We start from the raw sequence: 19,605 nt of genomic DNA, 5'->3' as shown, positions 1-19,605 counted from the left end.
ACCTGAACGCAGCATAACTCTGATTGACAGCTCTTTAACAAAACATTTGCAGTGGGCGGGCCTTAAGGGACGTCCTGTTTCCGGAACCACACTAACACGTGAAAAACCTGGCGTGTAACGCTCTCCTGACTCTTCTGAATATCAACAGACGCAGGTCTGTAGAATCAGATTTTTTTTTGCTCGAGAATAACGTTCTTTGTTTTGTTTACACTAAATGTTTTGCTTCCGTTTTCCCGCTTGAAATGCTCTGTGTGTTAGCTAGCAGTGTTTGCTAGCTTATAGATGCGGCTTTGCTAAGTTTTGGGTGTTCGTTTTGGTCTTTTAGTGTCAAGAAGTGTCTGCATGTGTTTGCCAGGTGGAACATAAGAAGTGTTTCTCAGATCCACTCCTGTCTCCTGCTACCTCAGCCCCACAAATAGTAAGTCCGTAGCATCGTTTTCTTGGCCTTCGCCAGTTGTGTTGTTATTACTTATACATACAAATGACGTGCTGCAGTATTAACATGTGCTTTGTACTGATACGTGTGTAGAATCATACTGCACTGGTACTGTACTGCTTGTGTGTTACAAACTGGTGCGTCATGCTAGCATTTTTTTTACTGTCATTCATTTAATGCTAAACTTCCAGCAAAATCCACATCAAGTCAAGCACATCTTAGGGGTCAAAGCAGTGAGTAGTCCTTTAACTGTCCCTGTCTGTCTCTGTTGTCCCAGCTTGGCCTCGATGGCCGAATCAGAGCCTGTGCCTGTCCTCGTCGCAGTCGGAGAGAAGAGACTCTGTCCAGATGAAAAAGAGGAAGACACACCATCTAAGAAACAAAAAGTTGAGAATGACCATGATAATGGGGGACCTCCTCACCAGGATGAGGAGGAAGAGGCTGAAGGAGAGGAAGCTAGTGATGGAGAGGAGGATGGGGAGACCTTTGCTGACATGATGAAGCATGGTCTTACTGAGCAAGATGTGGGTATCCTGAAGTATGTCAGTGACCACGAGGGCTTCTCAGGAATCCTGAAGGAAAGGTTTGTTCATCCTCTACAGTCATTGAAGGTTTTACATAAAAAAACTCTGGAGTTTTCTTTGTTTAACAGATTATTTTGTTTGTTGTACTCAGATACTCAGATTTTGTGGTGCATGAAATCAATAAACAGGGAAAGGTAGTGCATTTAGATGACCTCTCCATCCCACCAGAGGCTGAGGTACGATAACCTTTTTGTATGATCTAATTTCCCAAGGGATTACAGTCAACATTATGATGGTGTTTCTTTGTATTTCCTTTCTTTTAGGAAACCCCAGAGGCTGTTCAACAGCCAAAGGAATGTGACATACTAACTGAAGAGCAGAAACAGCAGCTGGCCGAGCTGCAGCTCTTCAAGAATAAAGAGGGAAATGTCTCCATTGAGGTGAGTTTACGTGACTGCAACCCCCCCTACGTGAGTAAGGAATTTTAAATGTTGCTTATTATCTGTAGGTGCTGGATGATACAAAGGAGAAACGGACTCTGGTCCACAAAGCCATCAAGACTCAGTTTGCTGGATTGGAAACGAAGACGGAAGAAAAGGAAGGACGGAGGTTTATAGTGGCCTACCACGCTGCTGGGAAGAAGGCTTTAGCAGGTTTGAAACAGAAGCAGAGTTCAGCCTTGACCTCTGACACTGTCAGTTTATTCAAAGAGTTTGTTGCATGTGTTTCATACATTTTTGTTTAACAGACCAAATCCAGTGCATGTGGTCCTAAACATCCAATACAATGCATGTACTTGTGCAAATGCATGGTCAACACACCTGCATGGGTCTACTCAGAGCCCTTTAGCTTCAGTGGAATGCTCTGTTGTAGATCTAAATGATTTAACAGCTCAGCGGAGCCGCATTGTTTCAAAACAGGTTGTGTTGTATAAACCATTTAGAACTCCTTCTCCAATTTCTGGCCCATGCATGAAATCTCACCCCTGACAACCTGCCCCTCGAAGTCTCTTACCTAGTAACTTTATTCTATCCTCCTTCTGCTCTTCTCTGGTGGATAGAAGTCAAAACGACTGCAGGTAAGAACCTATTTTCCACACAGCACAGAGGAGGTGGTTTAAATAATATCAGTCTGAATTTATCTCCATCTTACTGTAAAATACAAAGCTTGGATCTGCGAGTGAGGGAGAAAAAAAAACAGAACATGAATATCGAAGTTTTCGGACTTTTAGTATTTTTAGGATTCTTATTACATTTTTTTCTGTCTCCATTAAAGCTCCCAGAAAACACTTTTGGCCCAAAAACCGTGGCAGTTTCTGCCACTTTGTCCTGTACAAGGAGAACAAAGACACCATGGATGCCATCAATGTTCTGTCAAAGTTCCTCAGGTCTGAATGTGGTGCTTTGAATTTGCTGTATATAAATTAATGATCGTTGCAGAGATAAACACGATAAAACCTGTCTGTTCTGTTGATACATGCCTCTCTAGGCTTAGACCCAACATGTTCTCCTACATGGGAACCAAGGACAAGAGGGCCATCACTGTGCAGGAGATAGCAGTGCACAAGTGAGTGTGTGGAACTGCAATAATTAGAGTGCATGCTTTAATTTCCTGTACGAATTATTGTTGATATTTCCAAGCAGATAAATCTGTGGTGAATCAGCTTGAATGACGCTTTCTCATTGCTCACTTAGGATCACAGCAGAGCGGTTGGCCCACCTCAACAAGTGCCTCATAAACCTTAAACTTGGCAACTTCAACTACAAAAGCCACCCTCTGAAGCTGGGGGAGCTGCAAGGAAACCACTTCACCGTGGTCATCAGGTCAGCAGATGTTAATGTGTCATGAATGTGACCAGAAATTTCTGAAAATGTTAGTAAGAAATTGCTTGGAAGGAGATTGCACAAAGTAAACGATACGATGATTTTCAGTCATGCATTGCAGATACAGAACGTTTGCCCTTGTGATCATAGTGATGCTGTGGAAATTCTTCATTATACTGCATCTAATTTTTCACTGTTACATCATGAAATGACAGGAACATCTCAGGAACAGACGAGCAAGTCCACCAGGCCATGACGTCACTCGGGCAGACGGGCTTCATCAACTATTATGGCATGCAGCGCTTTGGCACCACAGCTGTGCCCACACAGCATGTGGGCAGGTGAGGCCTTGACACAGAAACACTTACATAATGTAGAAATGATGGCATTTTAAATTCTTTTGTCTTCAACAGAGCTATTCTGAAAAACGACTGGAATGAGGTGGTGGACTTGATTCTGAAACCGCGTCCTGGAGGTTATATCCACTCGCTCACTTTTCTTGTACATGAAGCGTTTCAGGAATATTTCACATGTTGTTTCTGCTTTATTGCTTTTTACAGCAGAGAAAGAGTTTCTGGTCCGCTGCAGGGAGGAATGGGCCAAAAGTCAGGATCCAGAGGCGGCACTGAAAAAGCTGCCCAACAAGCGCTGTGTGGAAGGACAGCTGCTCAGAGGCCTGTCTATGTATGGCAAGAAAAACATCGTCACTGCCTTTGGACTGGTTGGTTTTATATCTGTAATGTTGTTGTATTAAATGTAAAGCTCCAGAGCAAGGGGCTGATTGATAAAGGCTCATTATATCAGATATGCCAGGAGCCAGTCGTATTAGTGCTTTCTTTGACGACTCTCTTGCTCTTTTCCAGATTCCCCGTAACAACCGGCTGATGTACATCCACAGCTACCAGAGCATGGTGTGGAACACCATGGTGAGCCGCAGGCTCGAAGCCTTCGGGCTGAAGGCTGTGGAGGGGGACCTGGTGCTCAGAGGAAGTAAGTAACTCACATGTTGCTGCTTGGGAGGTCTGGTGACCTGTCCATCTTAAGGGGTCCTCATACTTTCATCATACTTTCCCTTTACTTTTTAAGGGAAAGTATTCCGTTCTGTGGTGTAAGGCGGTCGCTCTTACCTTGAGCTAGTTCATGTTTGTTGAACAGCCAGCCCCACATAGTTTGCACAAATGAGAACATTAATAAATACAAGCTCTGCAAAGGCATCATATTCAGATTACAGTGAAATATTATGTTGACAGTGTTTCAAACTGTGTAGAATAAACTCCTCGACTGCGCTATGAAAGTAGACAAATTGTTGAAGGCAGCTTGTAATGCACCCTGCATGGTCACATTTAGAATAGAATAGAATGTACTTTATTAATCCCTTTTGGAAGGTCCCTTCGGGACATTTCAGTTTGAAAAATGACTGATGTTGTCTCTCTCTCTCTTGTATTTCTGAAGCTGCTGCACATGTGCTGTCTGCAGAGGAGGCTGAGAGTCACACCATCCACGACATTGTGATGCCCCTCCCTGGGTATGACGTCATCTACCCCTCTCACCACAGTAAGAAATGGCTTTCTCTACATAAAAAGACAGTTGTGAAAAATAACACTGGGAGGTTTTCACACAAATATTTATAAAAGTGGAAACACCTGTTTATAACGTATTCAACCTAAATATGTCAAGAGAAGTAACTGAATTAAAGTCCTCTTTCTTCAGTAAGAGAAATAACTGAATTAAAGTCTTAATGAAACATAAATTAAAGTATTGTCGGCCATCCTTGTGTCTTTCTGTCAGTTGGTAAAGGATACAGAGAGCTGCTGTCAGCAGACAAGCTGGACATCGACAACATGAGACACAAAGTGAAGGACTACTCTCTGGCTGGAGCCTACAGACGCGTCATCATCAGACCCAGTGATGTCAGCTGGTTAGAGAGCTTTTTACTCATAGTCTGCATGAAATATTACATTTCAAAGGAAACATTGACTCCTTCTCATAATTACTGTATATTTCAGTCAAAACATGGTTGACCTACACTCAGCGCTGTACCTGAATGCATCATGTGGACTGCTGCTCACACTCACTCTCTGTGCAGATGTGGTGAAATACCAAAAAGTAACAACATGCAGTATGTGATTAAAAACAAAAAGATCAACTAATTTATTGACACAACTCCAGACGTTCATGTAAGAGCCTGAGGTGTGGGTCCTGTGTTTTGGGCAAAAAAGGGCAAGCTTCTCTCTTTTATAATGTAGTACAGTGATGATGATTTTACTCTATGCATCTATTTGTATGACCACAGGAGGTCACATAGCTACTAAAATGTGCACCCCTGACCACATTTTCCTGGCAATATCAAGCAGCAGAATGAAGACGTTCTTACTGTGCATGACGGTGATTGGAATGCTCCATTATAATGTTAAAGTCTGCAATGAAAGCTCACATTTCAGAGCTGGTTTGTGACCTGGTATGCTGTGGCTATGCACAGGGAGGTGATACAGTACGACGACCCCAGGATCTCTCTGGTGCACACCGACTTTGAGAAACTAGAGAACAAACCTGGCCCAGTCTTCAACAAAGGTAAACTAACCTGCGTTACAAGTGGTTGTAAAATGTGATTTTTGCATTGTGGTGAAATAAAGCATATGAAAAGGGGAAGCTTTATGACCACCTGTGTACTTATTCTGATACCAGAGCCTTCTCTGTTTTGTTCCCCACAGAGGGGAAGTACCGGGCTCTGCGGATGGAGTTCTCCCTGCCGTCCTCAACCTACGCTACCATGGCGATCAGAGAGGTCCTCAAGCTGGACACAAGCATCAAGAAACAGACGCAGCTCAACACCACCTGGTTCAACTAAGACCCAAAGATGCTTTCAGGCATGAACAGGACGGCTGCTGCTGCAGGCTGCACAGCGCCTGTCCTCTTTGGTTACTTACTGTTGTGAGTGCTTTTATGTGTGTATGTGAGAGAGAGGGAGAACTGTTGGGTTCTTTCTGAGCCCAGAAAATAATTTCTTTGAAGTACAAAGAGTAACAACTTATCATTATTCAGCTTTATTTTAAATGATGTTTTTACGTGCTCTGATATGCTTTTGTGCCCTAGTACGATTTACGTAAACTTTTAGGGTGCTCACATATTCTGTGGTCCTCGCTACAGGCTGCTCTTCATGTACAGACATAAGAATTTTTGTGTTTTTTAGGTTTGAGCTATTGTATGATATGAAAGAGTGAAATTAAAATCTGGAGACCTTTACAGTGACAGAGTTCCTTTACATAATTTGGGGTTTTAGATGTTATTTAGCATCATGATCAACTTTATTCTGTTAACACTGTCTCCCTCTGCTGGACGTCTGTGTTTTGCACTCGTATCAGTCTGATGCTGGTTATAAAAAAGAAACAGTCAGGCAGTGTTGAGCTGACCATCTGCTACACTGTCTAGCATATGCCAGCTGGCAGGACGCAGCTGCCCTCTCAAACTAAAAGCGGCTCTTAAATTGTGTCATTCATCCGGGGCTTATATCTGCTCTCCTGGTTCAGGATCATGTCTCTGATCATGTATAGATATAGATATTTTCACGTATTGTAACAAATTATAACTATAAAAAAGGAGAAAAATGTTTTTTTTGTTTTCAAGCCACACTTTATTTAAACTTTTCTTAAAGGAACTCTTTACCCATACCCACTCTGTGCCTGATTGAGTGAGCAGAGTGGTGCTGCAGTCGTAGTAAAATGTAAAACAGTTCGTCTAATCTTCTCTGTGCTGAACAAAAGCCCTGCAGAAGCATCCTAGGTATTATATAGAGATCAGCTGGCATAAGATAGAGGGAATTAAGGCTTTGGGTTACATGACTTAGTAGCACTACATAACCTTTATTTACTTTTACTTAAGGCTGTTAGGACTGTTAGGAGGCGCACAGTTGTCATAGAAGATCTGGAAAGAGCTGGCAACAAAAGTGACTTTCTTCAGGAAGTCCTCCAGCTGCTGCACCGTCATCTCTTGTACTTTATTATTCTCCTTGTCGTTGAGTCCATAAGCTGCAGACGCAGGGAACTTTGAGCGCTCGTCGTAGGGGGCGTTGTGGTCAAAATCACTGCAACAGTAGGCCGACCACATGTAGGTAGGGATGCCCAGACGGTTGATGTTGTGACGACGGACCATGTGGCCAGAGGTGGTGACCCCGGTGACTACGTAGGCAGTGCCTCGGCAGTAGTTGTTCAGCCGCCTGCGGATGGTGTGCTCGTGGTTTTTCCACGGGCCGATGTTGAACTCTCTGACCTGAGGAACAACATTTGTCAGAGTGTATGTGGCTGCTTTGTCGGCAGGGTTGGCCTGGTGCTCATCTGGGTTCAGCTGACCACGCTCGAAGATTACTGTGTCGGAGTAGTCATCAAGCACGGCCTGAGCATCCTCAAAACTCTTGTGGACGTTTTCTGGAGGGAGCTGCTGCATCTCTCTGGAGCCTGACGCCATGGACAGCTGGAAACAGTATCATATTTAAAGCAAACCCTCTAAACACATCCTCAGGGGATAAAACATCATCCCTACCTGTGGCTCATACATCCAGGGCACGTCAGCCTTCTTGTAGCCATCCGAGCGCTTGAAGGTGTACGCAGAGTAAATGGGGACATGGGTGAAGGTGTCGTAGAGCGTGATGAATCGTGGTTTGCCCTCATAGTACTGACAGATCTTTTTAAACGGCTGGCCCTCGATCCCTCTGGGCACCGTCCCCATGTACAGGAACTGCTTACATTCAGACGAAAGGGTTTCCTGCACCTCTGCTCCTGCCATCACCATCATAAGAAGACAGATGAACGCTCGATCTGTTTTGTAGACGGTCATGATGAAGTGCACCACGTCTGCACGCTGCAGTTAATCCCTCTGAAATGCTGTCCTGCTGTGTGATCTTTGCCTGCTCTTTGGCTGATTACTTTTTCAGGCGTATTATGCAAATCCTTATCTTGCTCTCCTCTCGAGTAGACAAAACCATTATTACCATGTTTGAAAATCCATTAACCAGATCCAGAAGCATTCACAGGCGCAGTGAAGCTCAAAGTCTTATGTTAGGTGGAAGCATGCTGGGAATCATGTGACTGTAATACCCCAATACTGTAAACATAAAGCTGGATGCAAATCCTTCAACTACTGAGGGGTCATGGAAAAGTTATATAAAGTAGAAGGAGCTGTTACTCACCTACATAATGTGTTTGTCTCTTTGAGAGAACAGGCAGAAATCAATAACTTTTCTGTTTCTGCTCATTGAGGATTGGGCGATAACTACCAGGATGTGAAGGGTTTACCATTAAGCTTCATAAACCAGGTAGACTTTTGATTGAGGAACTCTGTATGAAGTCTTGATTCTGGTTGGCCTGGAGGAATTAAAGGGACAGTTCTCCCTAAAAAGTCAAAAACACCTCGAGTGCCTGAGATCAAGTTCTTGAGGAGGAGACACCACCACTGGTCATTTTCTGTGTTTAATGCTTTTAGTGCACAAAGTCTGAATTTTCTAGTGAATTGTTGCTTTAAATTGTGTCACAATGACCACAAAGCATCAATGAGCTTATGTCTTTATTTAATCTGTGGTGACACCACCAGTGGAAGCAGCTTCACATTCATTTGTTTATAAGGAAATGGCTGTATTTACTTGAGCTGTCTTTGTGTGTGTGTCTGTGTGTGTGTGTTTGTGTGTGTGTGTGTGTGTTTTCCAGTGAGAGCAAAGAACTGTGGAATGTTTTTTTAGAAACATCTGTTCCCATAACAACAGGTTGATGGTGCCTGACCTCTGTGGAAACAAACACTTCCTGTTTACTGTCTGACTGTTTACCCCTTCATCCATCAATCCATTCGTCTATGTTGCTTTTGCTGTCATCTGCAGTGAAGACAGAGCAGGTAGACGTTTCACAGGGGATTTGTCATTTAAATTGAACTGTATGTGCTAATAGCAACATGTAATAACTCTATATATCTACCTACCTACAAAATATTGAATGCTCCCGTAGGGTTTTCTGTAAAATTTCTCAGCCAAATCAAATGGTTGCACGCACAGTAATTTGCCACAGTGAAGCCAAAGTAGAAACTGCAGCTGTAAACAAAACTGTTATGAGACTATAAACTGGAAGACAGCCGGCTCTGCAAACACAGGTAACAGCTGACACCCCACATACAGTCAACTCTGGGACCACAGTGTTAAATTTGTGTCAGTTCATTATAATAAATTAAAGCCATAATAATCTTCCCCCATGTAAAAATCCCAAGAAGTCTATTCTTTTATATTTCTGGATTTCTAACATACTATTTTTTATATTAGAGGGCGACTTATATGTTAATTAATTTAATTATGTACACTACCGTTCAAAAGTTTGGGGTCACCAGGTCAGTTCTACAGCTTCTCTGATCAGCGTAACAGTTCTGCTGTGCTCACATAATTTCACAGGAGTTTTTAATCATCAATCAGCCTTTTTAACATGATTAGCTAACACAATGTAGCATCAGAACACAGGAGTGATGGCTGCTGGGAAAGGGCCTCTGTATACCTTTGTATATATTCCATTAAAAATCAGCCTTTTCTAACTAGAATAGTCATTGACCACATGTGTAGACTGTACGTCTGATTACTTTAATGTTAGCTTCATTGAAAAAAAACAAACAAACAAATAAATAAATAATAAACATTTATTTCCAAGTGACCCCAATCTTTTGAACGGTAGTGTACATTCTATAAAAATGAAGTATCAGAGTGTACCTCAGAGTTGTTTGTGTAAATCTGCATTTTGTCACAATCATTTTCACTCAGACTTCATTTATTACATATTTTAAACATTCAGAGCTATTCATTATTGTGCTACTTGTAAATCTGGCGTTAGAAATAATGTTTGAGTGCACACATAAGCACTGTGATTTTTATTTTTTTTAGATACTTTAATAATCCCAGAGGGAAATTGTTTAAGGCTGCTGCCAAGCAGTGTCTTACAATGACCAGCAAGGAGCGCCACACCAGTGAGTGCACTAGTAAAGAGCCTTGCCCAAGGATGCACAACAATGACTTAGGGAGGAGTTGGGATCGAACCACCAACCTTCCAGTTATTGGACAACCCTGCTCTACCACTGCTCAAACAATGTTCTGTTTCTGCCAGGTTAAAGCTGAAAAGTTGCAGCTGTAGGTGGACCTGTCTTCTGATAAGTGTCGTACATATTGCTTTAGTTTACACCAGGTATATATGCACATTGCACAACAAAAGCTCTTTCATGAATCTTTTCTGTGGTCTGACTACGAATGTGAGTCCTGTTTGTTGTTGTTGTTTGTCTTCTTTGTGGGTTGTGTGTGTGTGAATATGAGAGGACAAAGAGCGCACATGTGTTTGCACGCGTTTGTGTACTGTAGGTGCATTTAGATGCAGCTGAGCCTTTGCATAGAGAACATGAGCAGCCATGGGGACAGAAGACCCTGTTTGCGGGTCTGTTTGTATGTCCCGAGGTCGGTGTGTGTTTGTGTGTGTGGTGGGGGGGGGGGTTATTGTGTCTCTTGGGAGGTATGTGTGTTTGCATTGGGGGGGTTGAAGGTCTTGTAACTTTCTGCTGGGGTGGGTGGTCTGCAGAACAAGAGAAAGGAGGGCTCGGGGTGTGTACCCAGGGACACTGATATATATTCAGAGTCACCTTCTTCACTCATCACATGACAGAGGAATGAGGGGACAGCACATGATCACCATCCGATTCTTCAGCCTGTGTGGATTTCGTCTGAGCTGAAGAAGTGTCCTCAGTAAGAACTCTATTATTATTTGCACATGAAGCCATCAGGTAAGACTCAGAGTACCCATACTGGAGCTCTATAAAAATATATCATATATAAGGATCAAACTCAGGCACTGTCTCAGTTTGTGCACTATTGATTCAGAAACTTTAGAAATTCTTGATTCTGGCTGGCTTGTGGGATTTAAAGGGACAGTTCACCCTGAAACGAACATCTTCCCTGTTGCTTGTGGTACTGTTTATCCACATAGATTTGTTTTGGAGGGGGTCTGCCTTTTTAAATGATGTCACAAAGGCCTCCATTTGCTGTATTTACATGAGCAGTCTGACGGACTTGTACAGAATGTGTATGGACTTTTGTTGTTGTTTGCATGTAAACCAAAAAGAGCTTATTAATGATAAAAATATTATTGCATCACTATTTCAGATCGTGGTTTCAACAAATGAGGAAGTGAACAGACTGATTCCCTCCTGGACTGTTTTCATCCTTCCAGCTTGTCCTTCAGAACCGGAGAAGGAGAGATGTCCGATACAGACTTCCTCACCTCCCCCACCTCTACGCCTCCTCCTCTCTGTGACTACACCGACTGGTCTCCGTCCTTCTCCATCATCCCTTCCGTCTACCTGCTGGCTTTTCTGGTCGGTTGCCTCGGCAACGGCCTGGTGCTTTGGGCCTACCTGGACCGGGCTGACGGCAGGAGAACAATAACCAAGGACATAGTGCCGCCTGGAGCTGCACAGTTATGCTGCATTTTCAGGACCCAAAAGGACACAAACAAAGCTCAGCGCGGGTCGGTTCCTCAGGCAAACAAAGCGAACTGTGGATACTCCTCAAGACAAAGTTACAGGCCTTCCTCCCATTCCTCATCCTCTTCCTCTCAGTCTCCCTCCATCCCCCAGCCCTCTCGCTCCCTGACAGACTCTCTGATAGCCAGTTTAGCCTTAGCTGACCTCTGCTTCCTTGTGACTCTCCCATTGTGGGCTGTATACACAGCCATGGGTTACCACTGGCCGTTTGGGCAACCTCTCTGTCAGATCAGCAGCTTCCTCACTGCTCTCAACATGTATGCCAGCGTGTTCAGCCTGAGCATGCTCAGCATGGAGCGGTACTGGGTGCTGACTGGACGCCGACACTCCGGCCACCATCCCCCGCAGAGCTGCCCCAGCAGGACTTTGTGGGTGCTTGGAGGGATGTGGGTGCTGGCGGGGGTCCTGGCACTTCCTGGTTTGCTGCTGCGCTCTGTCAAGGAACTGGACCTCAACTCTGAATATGAGGATGATTCGCAGCTGGAGCCCACTGATACCAAATCAGTCTTCCTTTCCTGCCAGATGGATTACTCCATGCTGATTAGAGCAGCGCTGGAGGAGACAGAAAAAGAGAGGGCAGAGATGTGGTGGGCTGCCATCTTGAGTCTAAAATCAACTCTAATAGGCTTCCTGCTTCCTCTTGTTATCTTGCTGGTCTGCTACTGCTCGCTGGCCCAGCTCCTCAACAGACATTTTGGACGAGGGCCTCGTCCTGACCGCAGGCGCCAGCGCAGGCTCCTCAGGGTCATTGTCTCTTTAGTGATGGCCTTCTTCCTGTGCTGGCTGCCTCTGCATGTTAATAAAACCCTGTCTATGATGCTGGAATTTGGATTCATCCCATACTCCTGCTTTCTAGATCAGATTTTACTGGCTGCTCATCCATATGTCACCTGTTTAGCTTACCTCAACTCCTGCCTGAACCCTCTCCTCTACGCTGCCTGTGACCCATCATTTAGAAAGAGATGCAGAGGAGCCCTGCTCATGGTCTGCAAGAGAAGGAGCAGGGGAAGAGCAGATGGGTGGCAGGAAGACAAGGATGAAGGACAGGAAGAAAAAGAGGAGAGGAGCTCAGCTTTTCCCACAAGGACACAGGAGGAAACAGCTGAAAGGACAGAGGATGGTGAAGAGCAGAGGGCAGAGGACGTGCCCGAAGAATAAGAGATCCAAAACTAATTTGGACCCATGATGAATGAGGATATGTTATTTTTGTGGTTTTTGATACTGAATTATAAAGTGACCTAAATTCAGACTGTGGAAGAAATCATATTTTCAAAATAAACATCCTGTAAATGGGCATGGATGTACAGTATGTACCCAGGTTTCAACTGTCACATTTCCCACAGGAAAGCTTCCACTCCTTCCAAAAACAAATTCACATTGAAATACTTTCTCATGTAATGTGAGCTCTTTCTATATTTTGTACTCTTAATATACTCTATGTTGTTGTTGATTTATTTTTGCACTGTTTTTTATGGATGCTCAATTAAAAGATCATATTTGTATTTTTACAGTTCACTTTTTTAATGTAGCCTATATCAAGTTGCCTAAACAAATACACTCAGTAGCCAGTTTATTTGACATCTGTCCTGCAATGTTACAAAAACACATGTTGTAGAAGCTTTAATTGTATTGATACCTATGCTGCATCCTGTCCAGCAGGTGGCAGTCATGCTTCATTTGAGTTGAACTCTATAGGCTATATGTAATATAATATGCTGCATTCGCGACCAAAGCGAGGGTCGGAATATTTAGATATAAATATCACATATTAATCATAGGCTATATCATAAACACATTAGAAATACACATATTATCAATAAATAAAGAACTATTGGCTAATTTAGAAAGGTAGAAACTCCGAGAGGCTTCCAGTTCGCTTTTCTTCAGAGTGAAGTCCAAAGTATTCGATGTCCGAGTTGCTGTGAACGCAACATAACTACAACTCCTGCGTGCACTGAGCGGTCTCTGTCAAATCGTGTTTTTATTGTTATCGATATTCAGAAACGTGCACACAGTTAAATCGACAAAATGGGAACAGCGCTGATTTATGACGAAGAGATGACGAACTACAAACTGCTCTGGGTCGAGTGAGTGTTAAACACACTTTTAGCTGCGTACAGCTAACTTTGCAGAACCAGGCTGAATTAACGTCGCGTATGCTACTTTAGCAGACACTGTGAGGACCACACGGCGGAGTGCAGCTACATATTTTACACATTTTCACTCCTCACTGCAAATGCATTAGCATTGGTAATATGTTTTCATCCAGCTGTCAATTGGCGCTAACAATTAGCTAACGTGTACCGTACTTTGTGTATATCTTGTGCAGCTAAACGGGTATAAAAAGTTATTCGTCAGTAATTGTATCGCACGGATGACTTTTGTTTGTTCTTTAGATTAGTGAGTGTGTCCTCAAATTATTTAACCCATTCTCTGACTGGTATGAGTTGTGTTTGTGGTAGGAACTGAAGCTACCGTCTGTTGTTGCTAGCACGGACAGTTAGAGAGGTGCACCTGAAGTGGTAGCTCAGTGCTAATAGCTGTAACTTAGCACCGCAGTTTAGTACAATATTTTCTTTACAAATGTACCGTTAAGTTATTAAATTAACACCAAAGTATATGTCTTCGTCTATGGGTGGCGCTGTTATTCATCTCTCTCTCTCTAACTATCAAATTCACATGCTTCCGGGGAGTTCTTGGTTTGGCGTGTGTAGCCGGTTTCCTCCAGATAAACAGCTTCCGGCAAAACTTTTTTAGCATTTATAATAATAATTTGTTTTCTAAAGATAATGAGGTGTGAACGTTTTGGTTTATTTATGTGTACCTTTGTGATTTCCCCTGTGGGGGACTAATAAAGGATTAGCTTATATTTTTCTCATGGGAAACTGTTGTTTAAATAATCAGTGTGGCATTGCTTTGTGTATTTATGCATTTCTCATTGGTTTCATGTCTATATGTTATATTATATTAGTGTTTTATACTTACTCTTAATAAACTGGATGTAGCATCTTGACTCTGTTACTTATGCTCTACACATTCTTATATATTATTTCATTACTAAATGAAATCAGATCTACTTAACATTTTTTATTCAAACTGATAAATTTCATCCTTCAGTCCAACGTGTAAGATCGAGGTACCCGAGCGTCTGAGTGTGAGTCATGAAGCTTTGGTAAGAAATGGCCTGGCTGATCGATGTATCTCCATTCCGGTCCGTGAAGCCACAGATGCAGATATCCTGCTGGTCCACAGGTCAGGCATTGAAGTCTTTTTACAGTGAGATTATCTCAGATTACATTTTTACAAATATTGTCCGTTGCTGCCCTACCAACAGTGAGGAATACCTGGAGGCAGTGAAAAAGACTCCTTACATGACTCTGGAGGACTTGAAGGAGTTCACCCTCCAGTACGGTGACGTCTACTTCCACCCAGTTAGTCTTGTGTTTATTTTTTCCCCTGTTTATCTTAGCTGTTGTCTGTTATCTGCATCTCATATCTGCTCAGGGATGACTCATTTTCACACCTCTTTCTCTCTCATTGACTCTCCTAGAACATCTATCACTGTGCTAAACTGGCTGCAGGGGCGGCGCTGCAGCTGGTGGACAGTGTTATGACGGGGCAGGTGAGGAATGGCATGGCCTTAGTCAGGTGAGACAAAGCAACGCTGATGTGTGCCTTGATGCGAGACGGTCTCTGAATAAACCCATGATTGCTGCATCTCCGTTATTACTATTAATATTATTATTAATAGACCGCCAGGACACCACAGCATGCGCAGCGCTGCCAATGGATTCTGTGTGTTCAACAACGTGGCCATAGCAGCTCAATATGCCAAGAAAACATATGGAGTGAAGAGGTAACATGACCTTTTATTCTTACGGTTTGTTCTTATGGATTTCCTAAAAATAAATCGTATGTCTTTTTTTCAGGGTGCTGATAGTGGACTGGGACGTGCATCATGGTCAGGGGGTGCAGTATTGTTTTGAAGATGATCCTAGGTGAATCTTTGCTTAAGCATTGATTATGGTTGTGGAAGTAGATGTTATCTGCTGGCATCATAATTTACCGCTTGCATGCTTCATTGTTTTTTTTTTTTTCTGCAGTGTGCTTTACTTTTCCTGGCACCGCTACGAGCATCAGAAATTCTGGCCTCATCTGAGAGAATCAGACTACGACAGTGTTGGTAAAGAGAAGGGGGCCGGCTTCAACATAAACGTACCCTGGAATAAGGTACATAACCACAGAAATACTCCACAGTTGTACTCATAATTAATGATATATTTTTTAATCAGGTGAATGCCTGCATGTGTGCAATAAGAGTAATATGAAATGTATTTTTATAATTGTTTATTTTTTATGTAAGAGGTCTTATCATGGTTATTTCAGGTGGGAATGAAGAACAGTGACTATCTGTCAGTCTTCTGCCATGTCCTTTTGCCTGTTGCATATGAGGTAGACCATTTTTGGAGGAAAAAAACAAACACTTTTGACTTGCTGTTGTGTGACACATTATTAATGTAGGTGTGTGTTTCCTTGCTCTAGTTTTGCCCTGACTTGGTGTTGGTGTGTGCAGGCTTTGATTCAGCCATCGGTGACCCAGAGGTAATGAATAGAACTTAGCATAACCATTGCTGCAGTTTTCAGTAGAATTATAGGCATTTGCACTCTTAAAGGTCGGGTAGGAGATTTCATTCTGATGCTCTTTTTGTTAAATTAGTGTAACTTCTCTTTACAATCCGATAGCAACCGATTTAAAACCAAGAATATGAATCATCTGAAGCTATAAAACATAAAAACATCAGCCAATCCTTCGGGTGGACCCTGTAGGAGTATTGGCTGGTTGTCACTCTCTTCCTGCTCTGTGCACCAGAGAGGTACGTGCATGATGGCCGAAGTCACAGACCGCAGCTCGTCTTCAGGTGATGGTGTCCATGTGATTGGAGGCGTGGCTTCAGGGTGAGCTCCGAGAGAAAGGGGCGTGTGTTTACTTTGAAATCTGTCTGTCTCTCACTGAGCTTTAAAATCTCCTACCCTACCTTTAACTTCCAATAGCTGTACTTGATTCCAAGTTGTGCTGTTAGTGTCGTAGCCTGTACCATTATGACATTTGGACATTGTCAGATAAATTGACTTTGTTCTTATTTGCAGGGTCTCATGTGTGCCTCCCCAGACATCTTTGCACACCTGACTCATCTCCTAATGAACCTTGCTGGAGGAAAACTATGTGCTGTGCTTGAGGTCAGGCTTATGTTGTGTTGTTTTATCCCCACTGGATCATAGCTGTATAATCAGGATAATCCCACTGCTTACATATCCACAGTTCACGCTTTGTAGCAGTAGCAGCCTGTGAAGTGTTGGTGCAGCACGTTGTTGTGAAAAAGTCATGGTTAATGTTTTCCAGGGAGGATACAACTTGACCTCCCTTGCCCAGTCTGTATGTCAGACAGTTCAGACATTACTTGGTGATCCAGTACCTCAGCTGGGAAACCTTGACGGTCCTTGTACAAGGTGTGTGTCACAAGTCAAACGCAGTTGTGTGTAAAGTGTGTTTTGAGCTGCAGTTGCATTCTTTTTCTTTTTCAGTGCACTCGAATCCCTTCAGTGTGTCCGATCAGCTCACAGGCCGTACTGGTCTTGCCTCAAACATGCAGGTATTGTTGGATTCATCATGTCCTTTGTTGCCCTCAGAGCCACAGAAAGTAGCCCCTGGCCAGTCTGGCAACCGTTCGAATAAATCTGGATTGTTGAATGTGGTACTCTGCAAGCACGAACGGCTTTCCTCTGGCAATAACAAGCTCAGACAGATGGCTAGCAGTATGCTGTGGTTGCCTCTCGTTTACTGTTTTTCACTTTTACCCTCCTCAGCTGATATGCCCACATCTGATATCAGCACCAAGCGCATTAGGTTAGCAGAGGATGAAGCAAAGAAGAAGGAGGAGGAGAACAGTACAGAGGAAGTGTCGTGGCCCGTGCCTCTGAAACGTGTCAGTCCTCCTGTTAGATGTGCTTCAGTGCTGCCTGATGGTGTAGTTTGTCCGGATGGATGTAAACACTTCAGCTCCTCAGAGGATCTCGATCCAACAACAGTGAGCAAACTCAGGTATGGAGCAGTGGTTTGCAGCTTCATATTTTTTTGCATTTTTTTCCCTTCATCACTTATCCAAAGTGTTTTTTTAAAGGGAAACTTTCCTCAAAGATGCAGAAGACCCTGATGCTCTTACAACACTCTGCAGCCTTATTAGCCTTACAGAGGACATGCAGAGGAATGAGGTACGATAATGTAAATACAGTCTTTGTTTCTGTGACCTGCACATGTGAGCTGCAGACTGATGCTATATTTAATGACTGCCTCTCAGATCTGCAGTGGCTTAGCGCTGGTCCGCGATGTTACCATGGCGAAGACGTGTGTCGTCCAGCATGTTGCAACAGCTCGCGATAACCGGTACAGTGCTGTGATTTTTAATCAGATCCTACACCTATTGTTTTGAATGTTGGCTAACACAAGTAACCCTGCAGGGGGGTTATGAGAAGCTCTTCTAACCAATGGTGAATTTGTACCATAGTCTGGCAGCAGTTAGTTTGCGGGCTCTATATTTTAACTCACATGTGGTATCTGCTCATCTTGTTCACTGCAAAAAAGGAAGTGAACCTCCACAAATATCCAACTAATTTTATTAAGTCAGAAAGCCTGTGTATTTTGTGGTCAGTGTGCCATTGAGCCGGTGGTTGTTTTGACACTGCTGAGGCTGTGCATATACATGTATATATTTAATTTTAATTATGAGTTTTTTTGTAGGGTTTTGTTTGTATGTGTCGGCAATGGGAAGGTCCCGAGTCACATCACAAAAAATGGGTGATTATCCTTTATGTTCTTTGTGTATTCATCCATAACGATAAGAACAGCATGCTAATAAAATCTTTCTGTTTTTAGGAAAACACTTCTGGTGCAAATCAGCAGTGAAGAGACGGAGGACGATAGAAGCAAACATTACATTCATGTGTGTCTAAAGAAGGTACAGTGTGTGTTACGGTGCGAGAGGATTTGACCAAAATATTTGTAATATTCTGGTTAATGCTGGTAAAGAAACATTTGTGTTTCCTGTATTATAACTCCAACATATATTTATGTGTTTTCTGACAGGGCTGTAGCGACACGTCAGGCTTCCTCCAGGCCGTGTTTGGCCTCCTCTTACCTCTGGCTTACGAGTACGACCCCACCTTTGTTGTGTTGGTTCGGATGCCAGGTAATGGAGTGAGTGACAGCATGTGGCAACAACTCACAGGCCTGCTGCAAGGCTTCGCACAAGGACACACACTGGTACTAATTCAGGTAAGAAGGCTGGGACATGTTTCAGAAAAAGGAAGAAGAGCACCAGATGTTATCTATCCCAGTTTGAACCAGCTGTTTTTAGATGTGATTTAAGAATAGTTCACTACTTCAGGGGTCAGCAATTTTTTTCTAAATTTTAGGAGGCTGAGAAGTCCTGTGTCGGCCCCACAGCCTCTTCCCTCCTGGGCAACCCAGCTCCTTCCTTGGCACAGCTTCAAGCCCCGCTGCCGGAGGGCGTGGCAGCCTTGGAGAGACTGAGAAAAAGATTGCAGGCAAACTGGAAATTCCTGCAGATCACAGGTGAAGAGCCACATAGCATTATTTACTATAAACAGATCAGACACTGAAAGAGCTTAAAGGTACATGCACTGATATTAACTGAGTTTTTTTGTGTCTTGAAAACAGCACGAGACATCGGAGGGGGTGATGAACTGTGAAGCTGTCCTTAAGGGTGTCAGTCACACTTCTTTTTATGATGATTTATGATTTTTTTTATGATTCCAGCTTAGCTTGAAGCATTTTACAAAATGTATCATAAGGTAAACTGAACCTTTCAGCACAGTCTATATTAAATAACATTCCTATGTACCCCACTCAAATGCAGCAGTTGCTCCTGGAAGCATTATGATTTGTAGCTGGCCACCTGTATGTCTCCAAATCAGGAATATCAGGCTGAATTCTCTTCAAATCAACAATTATTTGGACTGAAGGATGAACTGATGAGAATTTTAGAGTCAAAGCTCACAATGACAGAAGTAGCTTTTTATTCTAAATAAATATAAAATGGATAAATGTGATAATTATGTGGTTTGTAACTCACCATTGTGTTAATAAATTTTCGACACATGTGTCCAATGAACCAAGATTTAGAATGTTTTAATGCTTATCATTAAAAATGAGTGTTTGTTATTTATATGGCATGAACAGCTTGTTGTTCCCCTGTGTGCC

General features: G+C 43.0%; 4 protein-coding genes across 6 annotated transcripts; 3 read left to right on the top strand and 1 right to left on the bottom strand.

The window, feature by feature from the left end:
* The first annotated feature begins 51 nt into the window (after positions 1 to 51).
* On the top strand, positions 52 to 6,028 carry pus7 (pseudouridine synthase 7). 3 transcript variants are annotated; one of them, XM_028430818.1, is made up of 17 exons: positions 53 to 154; positions 326 to 418; positions 714 to 1,019; positions 1,112 to 1,196; positions 1,284 to 1,400; positions 1,469 to 1,613; positions 2,236 to 2,347; positions 2,449 to 2,526; positions 2,655 to 2,783; positions 2,999 to 3,124; positions 3,197 to 3,258; positions 3,344 to 3,504; positions 3,647 to 3,773; positions 4,236 to 4,337; positions 4,572 to 4,701; positions 5,263 to 5,354; positions 5,495 to 6,028. In XM_028430818.1, the coding sequence occupies exons 3-17, from the start codon at positions 724 to 726 to the stop codon at positions 5,629 to 5,631; spliced, it is 1,899 nt and encodes a 632-aa protein (XP_028286619.1). In that variant the 5' UTR covers positions 53 to 154; positions 326 to 418; positions 714 to 723; the 3' UTR covers positions 5,632 to 6,028. The 3 variants fall into 3 exon arrangements, with proteins under 3 accessions (XP_028286621.1, XP_028286619.1, XP_028286620.1); XM_028430819.1 differs by having other exon boundaries at positions 74 to 154; positions 356 to 418; XM_028430820.1 differs by lacking the exon at positions 326 to 418 and having other exon boundaries at positions 52 to 154.
* Positions 6,029 to 6,632: 604 nt separating this feature from the next.
* On the bottom strand, positions 6,633 to 7,638 carry LOC114452447 (endonuclease domain-containing 1 protein-like). Its single transcript, XM_028431768.1, has 2 exons — positions 7,320 to 7,638; positions 6,633 to 7,250 (listed from the first exon to the last, which is right to left on the bottom strand). Exons 1-2 carry the CDS (start codon positions 7,611 to 7,613, stop codon positions 6,654 to 6,656), a joined length of 891 nt encoding a protein of 296 aa, XP_028287569.1. The 5' UTR covers positions 7,614 to 7,638; the 3' UTR covers positions 6,633 to 6,653.
* A 3,404-nt stretch (positions 7,639 to 11,042) lies between these two features.
* aplnr2 (apelin receptor 2) lies at positions 11,043 to 12,485 on the top strand. Its single transcript, XM_028430499.1, has one exon. The coding sequence runs from the start codon at positions 11,043 to 11,045 to the stop codon at positions 12,483 to 12,485; it is 1,443 nt and encodes a 480-aa protein (XP_028286300.1).
* A 774-nt stretch (positions 12,486 to 13,259) lies between these two features.
* hdac10 (histone deacetylase 10) lies at positions 13,260 to 19,407 on the top strand. Its single transcript, XM_028431228.1, has 20 exons — positions 13,260 to 13,414; positions 14,445 to 14,579; positions 14,662 to 14,758; positions 14,878 to 14,975; positions 15,079 to 15,183; positions 15,257 to 15,325; positions 15,431 to 15,557; positions 15,714 to 15,779; positions 15,870 to 15,929; positions 16,476 to 16,565; positions 16,729 to 16,835; positions 16,911 to 16,978; positions 17,193 to 17,427; positions 17,507 to 17,597; positions 17,684 to 17,769; positions 18,124 to 18,180; positions 18,259 to 18,340; positions 18,469 to 18,657; positions 18,798 to 18,957; positions 19,063 to 19,407. Exons 1-20 carry the CDS (start codon positions 13,356 to 13,358, stop codon positions 19,092 to 19,094), a joined length of 2,013 nt encoding a protein of 670 aa, XP_028287029.1. The 5' UTR covers positions 13,260 to 13,355; the 3' UTR covers positions 19,095 to 19,407.
* Positions 19,408 to 19,605: the final 198 nt, after the last annotated feature.

This window comes from Parambassis ranga, chromosome 19, assembly GCF_900634625.1.
Source record: "Parambassis ranga chromosome 19, fParRan2.1, whole genome shotgun sequence".
NCBI classification, from domain to species: Eukaryota; Metazoa; Chordata; class Actinopteri; family Ambassidae; genus Parambassis; species Parambassis ranga.
Note: the sequence above shows the minus strand (reverse complement) of the source record. Positions and strands in the feature narration are given on the sequence as shown.

Bases quoted from the DNA above. Each gene is read 5' to 3' on its own strand.
- aplnr2 (XM_028430499.1), top strand. From the start codon at position 11,043: ATGTCCGATACAGACTTCCTCACCTCCCCCACCTCTACGCCTCCTCCT.
- LOC114452447 (XM_028431768.1), bottom strand. From the start codon at position 7,613: ATGACCGTCTACAAAACAGATCGAGCGTTCATCTGTCTTCTTATGATG. The intron at 7,251-7,319 runs GTAGGGATGATG...TACTGTTTCCAG, and splicing joins CCTGGATGTATGAGCCACAG to CTGTCCATGGCGTCAGGCTC.
- hdac10 (XM_028431228.1), top strand. From the start codon at position 13,356: ATGGGAACAGCGCTGATTTATGACGAAGAGATGACGAACTACAAACTG. The intron at 15,930-16,475 runs GTAATGAATAGA...TCTTATTTGCAG, and splicing joins CAGCCATCGGTGACCCAGAG to GGTCTCATGTGTGCCTCCCC. The intron at 18,958-19,062 runs GTGAAGAGCCAC...TCTTGAAAACAG, and splicing joins GAAATTCCTGCAGATCACAG to CACGAGACATCGGAGGGGGT.
- pus7 (XM_028430820.1), top strand. From the start codon at position 724: ATGGCCGAATCAGAGCCTGTGCCTGTCCTCGTCGCAGTCGGAGAGAAG. The intron at 1,614-2,235 runs GTTTGAAACAGA...TCTCCATTAAAG, and splicing joins TGGGAAGAAGGCTTTAGCAG to CTCCCAGAAAACACTTTTGG. The intron at 3,259-3,343 runs GTTATATCCACT...TGCTTTTTACAG, and splicing joins TCTGAAACCGCGTCCTGGAG to CAGAGAAAGAGTTTCTGGTC.